This window comes from Pteropus vampyrus, unplaced genomic scaffold (genome assembly GCF_000151845.1).
Source record: "Pteropus vampyrus isolate Shadow unplaced genomic scaffold, Pvam_2.0 Scaffold300, whole genome shotgun sequence".
Classification (NCBI taxonomy): Eukaryota; Metazoa; Chordata; class Mammalia; order Chiroptera; family Pteropodidae; genus Pteropus; species Pteropus vampyrus.
This window is the reverse complement of record NW_011889081.1, coordinates 607,952-617,100: the sequence shown is the minus strand read 5'-3', so window position 1 is coordinate 617,100 and position 9,149 is coordinate 607,952. Positions and strand designations below refer to the sequence as shown.

The 9,149-nt window shown below is 49.6% G+C and overlaps 1 protein-coding gene across 1 annotated transcript; it reads left to right on the top strand.

Annotated features, from left to right (window-relative positions):
* Positions 1–446: 446 nt before the first annotated feature.
* On the top strand, positions 447–9,143 carry ALG1 (ALG1, chitobiosyldiphosphodolichol beta-mannosyltransferase). The gene is made up of 11 exons (XM_011376440.1): positions 447–679; positions 1,628–1,705; positions 1,806–1,909; positions 2,965–3,113; positions 4,507–4,596; positions 5,011–5,121; positions 5,836–5,957; positions 6,133–6,171; positions 6,440–6,499; positions 7,270–7,380; positions 8,617–9,143. Exons 1-11 carry the CDS (start codon positions 472–474, stop codon positions 8,733–8,735), a joined length of 1,191 nt encoding a protein of 396 aa, XP_011374742.1. The 5' UTR covers positions 447–471; the 3' UTR covers positions 8,736–9,143.
* The last annotated feature ends 6 nt before the right edge of the window (positions 9,144–9,149 follow it).

The window sequence follows — 9,149 nt, the reverse complement described above, 5'->3', positions numbered from 1 at the left end:
ACACATCCTGAAAAATGAGTAAGTTTGCTGCTGGATGAATTTTTTCAAGTGGAAAATATTAGTTACCAGCACCCAGATCGAGAAACAGAACATGACCCCCCCCGCCCCCCCATCATCAGGGCCCTTCTCACTCAATCCCAGACGCTCCAGACAGGTCATTCCCCAGGATTCTAACAGCAAAAATTAGTTTTGATTTTATATAAATGGAACCAGCCGGTATGTACTCTTTGGCACCTGACCTCTTTTCTTAACATTATGCTTATGAGATTCATCCAAATGGTTGTCTCTCAATATTTTGAAGTTACCTTAGAACTTTTAAATAAAATATTCCTAGATCTGCCGGCCGGCACTTGGGGAAACACGACCCACGCCTGCCTTCCCTCGGTCCACCTCGGGGGCTCTATACGCGGCTGCGCAAAGCGCGCTGGGCCCGCGGGAGCGCGGTCACGTGACTGCAGCAGGTCCGCCAAGATGGCTGCCTCCTGCGTGGCCTTGCTAGCGCTGTCTCTGTTTCTGCCGCTGGTGCTGATGATTGTGTGGAAGCGCTGGTGTCGGGAGCGCACTGCCCGGCATGTGATCGTTGTGGTGCTGGGCGATGTGGGCCGTAGCCCCCGAATGCAGTACCACGCGCTGTCGTTGGCCAAGCACGGCTTCTCAGTGACCTTCCTGGGCTTCTGCAGTGAGTGCCCCGGGGGCTGGGTGGGAGCCTGCTCTCTCAGCCTTTGAGTCGCAACTTTGATCGCCCTAGAGGGGCGGGGGCAGGGACTCCCTTTTTCTCCCTCCTCTCTCAGGTAGCTCTCCGAGATTGGGCGAGCCCAGTTCTGGGCCGGACAGCTGTTGCCAGATTTCTGCCCGGGCTCTGCTGGGTGGGTCTTTAGGAACAGCCAACTTTAATCTAGCGCCTGCCCTATGCCAAGACAGTGCTAGGCTAAATGAACTAATTGCATAGTTCTCATTTAATCCTCCTAGTAAGTAAAAAGACGGACTGGAACCCAGGTGCATGTGACTTTAGTGCTAATAACCACATCTCTGAGGCTACTGTTGTCAGGCTGTGTCTGAGTGGACAGGCAGCTTATCTCTGCATTCCTCACCCTTAATGCAGAGCTCTGCAGGTAGATGTTTTTCATATGCGCAGCATGTCCAGCTTTTGCCCTCTGTACAGACAGGGTCAGGCGTGTCTGCTCCTCCATCTTCCACCATGTTGACATCTTTAGATAAAGGGTAGCTCAACTACCTATCAGGGACAAGCAGGAATAGTACTGGTTGCCTTTGGTCCCTGTTTACAGCCAGCTATCCCAGGGTGAGGGGGTGGAGTGGGACTTCCTAGGGGTCTCCCTGTGGTGGGATAATTCCACCATCCAGGGAATCTAGATCAATTTGAGGGTCTGTTATGTGCCAGACATTGTGTTAAGTAAAGATGGCTAAGATTCACTCCCCTCCTTCTGTGGTCAGTCTAGTGGAATCTGGACAAGAATTGGCCTTATTCTCTGTTCTGGCTTTTGAGGAACAGAGAGCGTTTTGGAAAAGTCTTATTTTCCAAAACACTCTCCACTATTCAGCTTGAGCTGGAGGATCATCTGATTTTCAATTAGATTGTCCAGTCCATTAAAGGGGACATTCTTTTCAGACTCCAAACCCCACGATGAGGTCTTGCGGAACAACAGAATTCAGATTGTGCCTTTGACAGAACTTCAGAGATTTACAGGTAGGATGCAGTCGATTCCGGATTCCCTTGAATCTGTGTTTTGCGAGGTTGGGGGAATCTTCAGGAACTTTGGTAGTGACAACTGTTTTCTGAATTTCAGTTGGGCCGCACATTCTGCAGTATGGAATCAAAGTTGTATTTCAGGCGGTGCACTTGCTGTGGAAGTTGATGTGCAGGGAGCCAGCAGCCTACATCTTTCTCCAGGTATATGTCAGCCCTGCTTCCCTCTGTAAGAATGAATGTTAACCATCTTTTTTACTCTCCAGCCTTTTAAATATGCACAAGTTGGTAAATGAATTGCATATGAGTTTATGTGTGTATATAAACTTTTAAGAACATGAATGGGAGCCTATGGTATATGTCCATTCTTTTTATGGTACCCCTCCAGTCTATTTTTCTGTGTTGTTACAGGTAAGTATTACATTGTACTTATTACATATCTAAGTGTTTTATGTATTAAACTCATTTAATTTCTCACAACAATTCTAAGAAGTAAGTTCTTGTACTATTTACATTTTAGAGTTGGGGAGACCTAGATCCAGGGAGGTTTTGTAAGTAGCCCATCATCACACAGCTAGGAAGTGCAGGAGGCAGGATTTTGAACTAGGTAATTAGTCTGGTCTTGGAGTTATGCTCTTATCCTCTTCCCTCCACTGCTTTTAACATACAGAACCATGTTTTAATTGGCTGCATTGTATCCTAGTATGTGATGTACCTTAATACGTTTATTTAGTTTTATCTTAATGGACACTCAGATTCTTCCTTTATTTAAAAAAATTTTAAAAAATTTTATAGATTGTGTGGCAAAGAGCATCAGTGAACATATGTAATTTTGCACGGGTTTAGTCTCTTTTTTGGGATAAGTTCATAGGGGTGAAAGTGCTTGGTCAAAACTCATGTACTTTAAAATGTTGTGGTGTGCTGCTGGATAGTCTTAGAGTAAGGCTGGGCCAATTTATTCTCTACCCAAGGGGATACATACCCTTCCCCCACATCTGGACCACTACTAGCTGTTGTTAAGTGTTTTAGAGTTTCCATTCTATTAGGTGAAAAATACACCTCCTTGTTCTATTTTTTGTCTCCTTGATTATCAGTGATCCTGGACTTTTCAGGTTGGTTAGTTTTGTTTCTTCTATGACTTTTTATACCTTTTTTGGTGAGGAAGAGGGTCTTCTACTTATCGGTCATATACATGGCATTCAGTTTATTGTTGATGATGGTCTAGTTTCCTCCTGTTCATTCAAGTCTCTTTTCCCTAGAACCCCCCGGGCCTGCCTGCCATTGCCGTCTGCTGGTTTGTGGGCTGCCTCTGTGGGAGCAAACTTGTCATCGACTGGCACAATTACGGCTACTCCATTATGGGTCTGGTGCATGGCCCCAGCCACTGCCTCGTTCTGCTGGCCAAGTGGTGAGAGTCTGGGAGGAGGCTGCAGACACCTTCCCCAAACTGCGGTAGGAAGAAGGGCCGGTGTGAAGGCTCAGTAAAGCCAGTTTTCTGTGTGCTCTGTGGGGTAAGGGCAAGGTTGCGAAATTGGGCTGACGCTGGTTACACATGATGGAAATGGGCCTACGCAAAAGAGGGTGTTTGTTGGCCCATGAAACTGATAAGTCCAGAGAAATGTCTGACTTTGAGCTCGAAAAGGTTGTCCTCAGGACCCCTCTCATCCCTGTCTCCACACTCCCTCTTTGAGGTGTTTCTCAGGTTCTGGGAGCTCCCCTTGCTCTCCTCCCCTCTGCTTGGCTCCTGCTCACGTGCCATCTTCTGATGCCCACCGAGAGGTGGGGTCCCAGAGGCACCCACACTGGATGCCCAAATAAAGACCAGGGACTGCTGCGGGAAGATGGGGATATGGGTCACAGTCTGCTGCAGCCGATGAGACAGGGAGAGGGAAGAAAGGCCTGTGTGAGCAGGTCGGATCTGGAGCAGGAAGTCAGTCATGTTCTGAGCCTGGGTATACAACATCTGTCTTGGTGGGGACTTGCAGCCTCAAGCCATTGGCAGCTTCGGCCTCTCCCCTAATGGGTCATTCCTTGATGGCAGTAATAGTGTTGGCGGCAGTAGCAGAAGTCATTAAGCACTTGCTGCACGCCACGCTCTGGCCGAGCCCTTTGTCCTATTCAGTCTATACTGTCCCCATGTGAGGATGTCCTGTGATTACGCTCCTTTTCTGAGGCCGAGAAGCCAGTATACCACTTGCCACACAGCTAATAAGTTTGGTTCTAGGGCCGTCCAACTCTGGAGCTTTCTCTACCCTGAGTGAGGAGCAGGTCTTGATACACCAGCAGTGCTGAATAACTTAGAGTCCTCTCTCATTCCTCCTTTCCAGTTCTCTTTCAGTTCTTGCCTGTCATCAGGGCCCAAGTTTCAGTTTGAAGCTAATTTGTCATTAATTCCTTCCTAACATTTGCTAAACTCTCTTTGTAATGCATTGAGAGCATCCTCAGCCCCACAGCCTTTGCAGGGAACAGCTCAGTGTGGCTAGTTTAATAATGGGACTTTATTTTATTTTTTCTATTTATGGCAAGAGAGACTGGAATTTTTCTTCTGTAGCAATATTCGGTTTTCTTTAAAAATAATTGTATTTAACCTGAGAAGCAATATAAGTTAAAGAAAGGTGTGAAGAAAATAATCGCACAAATGGAACTCAGCACAAACTCTGGGGAGGTGCCTGGCAAGGGACCCGATTTAGGAGACCCTAGCTCTGCAGCTTCTTTTATATTGGCAGGTGTTGAGTCCCCTGGTGGTTGTGGCGGTGGGACCTGGCCAGGGCTCCCGGCTGACCAGGGATGTATCTTTTCAGGTACGAGAAGCTTTTTGGGCGCCTGGCCCATCTGCACCTGTGTGTAACCAATGCGATGCGGGAAGACCTGGCAGAGAACTGGGGCATCAAGTAGGTCCCTGGGGAGGCGAAGGGTCCCAGCGCAGTTGGCGCCAGCTGCAGTGCCTGTTGGCAAGGCATCTAGGAATCCCTGGGGGCCTGGAGATGGTTCCTGGGAAGCCTTGGGAGGAGGGGGCTGGAATTTCTTTCCTAGCCAGTCTGATAGCCCGGGCAATTTTGATGTTAGAACTTCTCTTTATGCTTCCCCAAGTAATTCAAAGCTTTTTTTTTTTTTTTTAAATGATGTAAAGCAGTGTTTTATTTGTTGTACTGTTTTTTTCCCTTTTCACGCCAGAGCTTCTTATTGTCATTGTCTGAGACTTGGTTCCCCCAATCACCCTTTTTTTTTTTCTGGCTCTTCCTGAGTTTTCTGTTTCTTCAGCCTTTCTCTGCTTCTCCTAGAGTCCCCCAATGATCTCATTGCAGAGCTGTGACTGTCTATGACAAGCCAGCATCTTTTTTTAAAGAGATGCCCTTGGACCTGCAACACCGGCTCTTTATGAAGCTGGGCCGCACCTACTCTGTGTTCAGGACCAGGTAGGTCTCCTGTCTTCTGTCTTCAACTGCCTTCGCTTGTGTTCACTGCCATCTTGGCTTCTCCCCCATCTCCTCCCTGCAGACCTGGGAATCCACTAAATCCAGCTAACTATGGCTGCAGGCCCACTGCCTATTCATAAATAAGGTTTTACTGGAACGCAGCCCATTCATTCATTCATATATTGTCCACAGCTGCTTTCATACTACAGCAATGGAGCTGAGTTTTGCAACAGAGATGGTATGGCCCCCAAAGTCTGAAATATTTATTCTCTAGCCGTTTAAGGAAATGTTTGCCCTGTGCTAGGCTTTGGGTGTCTTTACCTTCCTGCCTGACCCCATGGCAGGGTCTGTGGACCTTGTGCTCTCTGGGGTGTCTCACGAAGGAAAGGCCCCTTGAACAGGCCCAGTTGTTTGCTCCTTCCAATAACTGGGGAGCCAGTTGGGATGTCACAGCATCCTCCTCTTAAGTCAAGGAAATGATAAGAACAGTAAGCTGGTGAAGGCAGGGGCTGAGTCTGTGTTATCTGCTGTTGTGACCTCAGCATCTGGCAACAAATAAGTATTGATAAAGCAAGGTTCGTGTCTGTGCCCAGGCCTAGGGTAGTAGAGTTGGCTTGGTGGCTCTGAATGTGGCCACACTCTGACCTTTGGGAGCCTCTGGGTCTTGCTGTGGCTGGAGATGGCATCTCACAGGCTCTGTCTCTGCCCCTTCAGCTCAGAACCCTCAGACCTGGCCACGGAGAGGTCTGCCTTCACGGAGTGGGATGCTGGGAGCAGGATGGTGACACGTCTTCGTGGGCGGCCGGCCTTGTTGGTCAGCAGCACGAGCTGGACAGGTCTCAGGGCCCTCCCGGGCACTTGGGGCTGAGCCTGCATTTCTCATCCCTGCCAGGCCTGTGCCTCACATGTATTCAGGGATCTCTGGGGTCCTGATAAGAAAGGGGAGGGCATTGAACTGGGTAGGGAGGCATCTAGATACCAGCTGTGATACTCAGTTTCCTTTTCTTGTAGAGGATGAAGACTTCTCCATCTTGCTGGCAGCATTAGAAAGTAGGTGTGTGGCTGTGAGCAGGACCTGGGCTTGTTGGGGGCTGTTGAGCTGCTCACCTGGCTTTGTGTGGCATCTCTGCAGAGTGTTCCTGCCCTGAGGGCTGCTGGGTGGGCCAGCCTGAGGGCGGTAGTGGTTCTGAGTCCCCATTTGGGTCATTGACTTGACCAGGCCCTAGATCTGAAAGGCCGCCACTTGGACAGTGATCTTACCCCTCCCTCACTTGACCAGCTGATCCTGGTTATCATGTGTTTATTTTCTTAAACTCAGAGTTTGAACAGCTGATCCTGGATGGAGAAAGCCTTCCTTCTCTGGTCTGTGTGATAACAGGTACCTGGGACCCTCCCTGTTCCTGTATTTAGCTTGGGGGCAGTGGAGAGGGCAGAAGGCACCGTTTTCCTGTGTACCTTCCCCATGCGAGGCACACGGTGTTCCTTGCCTCCTTAATCCTCACAGCAGCTCTCTGAGATAGGGTTTTCTACAGCCACTTGACAGAAGGGGAAACTGAGGCTCGGAGGGGCCTCATGGCCGAGCATGAAGTCGAAATTTGAATCTCTCAGCACAACTTCAGAGATACTGAGCTTTCTACTTCTGCAGTGGTTTCTAGGCTTTTTTTTTTTTTTTAACAAAAGAGGCCACTGCCTGACATAAAATTGCCCCCAAAGTGGTCCAGCAGCAAGAGGAGAGAGCTGTGGTTGAAGCAAGAGCATCCTGGGCACTGCCGCCCTACCTTGTGCACGTCCTTCCTCCTGGCCCCTGGGCTCCCGGAGTGGCAGGAGCCCACTGCATGTGCTGTGCTGCCTGAGGTGCCTGGCGGAGCACGGGGATAGTCTGTGAGAAGCCGTATCTAGTTGGCACTCTGGTGCCTGGTTAGAGTTTATTCTGGCCACATTCACAGCCTGTTTGGTGCAGGTTGCCGTGGCCTCAGCTGTCAGGGTGTACATCCCTGGAGGTTGTTTCTGGAAGGGGCTGGATGGAGGCCTCTTGGAGCTCCGAGTGCGGGCCTCCTGCTGACACCTTTGCAGGGGCTTCCGAGGCCTGGAGCCTTGGGATGAAGCCAGAGATGGGCCCAGTAAGGTGACTCTGGTTTTCTCTGCAAGGCAAAGGGCCTCTGAAGGACTATTATAGCTGCCTCATCGGCCAGAAGCATTTCCAGCACATCCAGGTCTGTACCCCATGGCTGCAGGCTGAGGACTACCCCCTGCTTTTAGGTAAGAACACCTGGCAAGAGGCCTGCAGGAGGGGACCGAGGTTTAAAAGGGAATACTCTAGGGCAGGGGCCAGATTTTTTCTGAAAAGGGCCAGATCGTAAATATTTTACCAGCTTCTGTTGCATATTCTTTGTTTTTACAACCCTTTAAAAATTAAAAGCCATTTTTAGCTCAAGGGCCATATACACACAGGCCTCAGGCTGGGTTGGGCCCTGCTTGCCACTGCTCTAGGGGCCACCTGGGACAGGGAGAAGCCAGTCTGCCAAGAACCTGTCAGAGGAGCTCTTGGCCAAACTCCAAGAGATGAGGCCATTTCCTGGTGTGCCAGTTTCTTCCTGCCTGGTGGGCCTGGGAGCTGTTTGCCAAGAGATTCTGTGAGGGTTCTGTCCTCTCAGCCTCCATGCCCTCAATTCAGTCCTGCTCTTTTGTTCATGCAGAAGGGCTGGGCCTGGGCTTGGGTTGGCGCCCACCGTGCCCCAAGTGTGGGAGGGCAGTGCAGAGATGATGCGTTAAACAGTGTTGATTCTCCCAGCGAGAACGCCCTCCCCTCTGTCTCTTCCCGTCATCATTACTCTGGGGAGGGAAGAATTGGCTTGGTGCTAATAAGTTTCTAAACCCTCATCTTCTAGCAGTCCTGGGCAGAGGGCCTTTGGTAGGCAGGCGCTTCCAGCCAGTATGTAGTGATGTGAAGTTGTTTATTTGGCTTTATTTTCACAGTGACAGCTGGTTTTCTGTTGGGTCTGCTCTGGGTTCTTTTTCTAATTATTGTGATAAAATATATATAACAAAGTTTGCCATTTTTACCCTTTTTCCATTTTTAAGTGCACATATGACTCAGTGGCATGAATTACATTTACGATATTGTGCAGTCATCGCCACTGTATATCCAAGACATTTTCATCAACCCAAGCAGAAACTGAACCCATTAAGGATAATTGCTATGGATTCTTTTAAAATAATTTGTGGTTAAGTAGAAAAGGGGTCTGTTTAAATAAAAATGTCAGTGATAGGCAAGTAATTTTCAGATGGGGCCAAGTGTTCAGGAGTGACAGTTGGGAAGCCCTGCTGTGTCCCCGCCCCTCGCCAGGCTGCTTGGCCAATTCCAGCCAGTTGTATGTGGAGCTGAGAGCGTTTTCCACGTTTCACTCCTCACCAGAGGTGTCGATCCACAGTCCTTAGGGGATGTGTGGTCACAGGGCCCACAGCCAGTGCTCTGACGACCTCCTCACCCCGCAGGGTCAGCAGACCTGGGTGTCTCCCTGCACAAGTCCTCCAGCGGCCTGGACCTGCCCATGAAGGTGGTGGATATGTTCGGGTGCTGCCTGCCCGCGTGCGCCGTGAACTTCCAGTGGTAGGTGTGGAAACGGAATCCTCCCGGAATTAGGGGTCAGGTTCTCAGATCAGCAGCTAAGGGAACCAGCGTGGCCAGACCTGCCCCGGCACTGCCTCAGAATCAGGCAGCTTGGCCAGGTGGCCCCAGGAGTCGGAGCCCTCGGGGTCCTTTGGGCGGGCTGAGTCCCACTGCAGGAGTTGGCTTCCACTTAGAACTCATGTTATATGAAAAATATGTGTCCTAAAATGTCAACCCTAGGCCTGTGCTCAAAGGATAGAATGACGGCTGGAATTGCCTGCACAATTTACAAGGTTTTATTTCTCTTTCTGTCTCTTTTATCTGAGCTCATTTACTTGAATTCGGACCAGTTAAATGAGTGTAGTTCTCTGTCTCCACTCTTCCTGGCAAAGATGGGCATTTGGAGAGGGCAGTGTTA

Coding starts and splice junctions, on each gene's coding strand:
- ALG1 (XM_011376440.1), top strand. CDS start 472: ATGGCTGCCTCCTGCGTGGCCTTGCTAGCGCTGTCTCTGTTTCTGCCG. Junction 1,910..2,964: donor CAGCCTACATCTTTCTCCAG/GTATATGTCAGC, acceptor TCTTTTCCCTAG/AACCCCCCGGGCCTGCCTGC. Junction 6,172..6,439: donor CTTGCTGGCAGCATTAGAAA/GTAGGTGTGTGG, acceptor TCTTAAACTCAG/AGTTTGAACAGCTGATCCTG.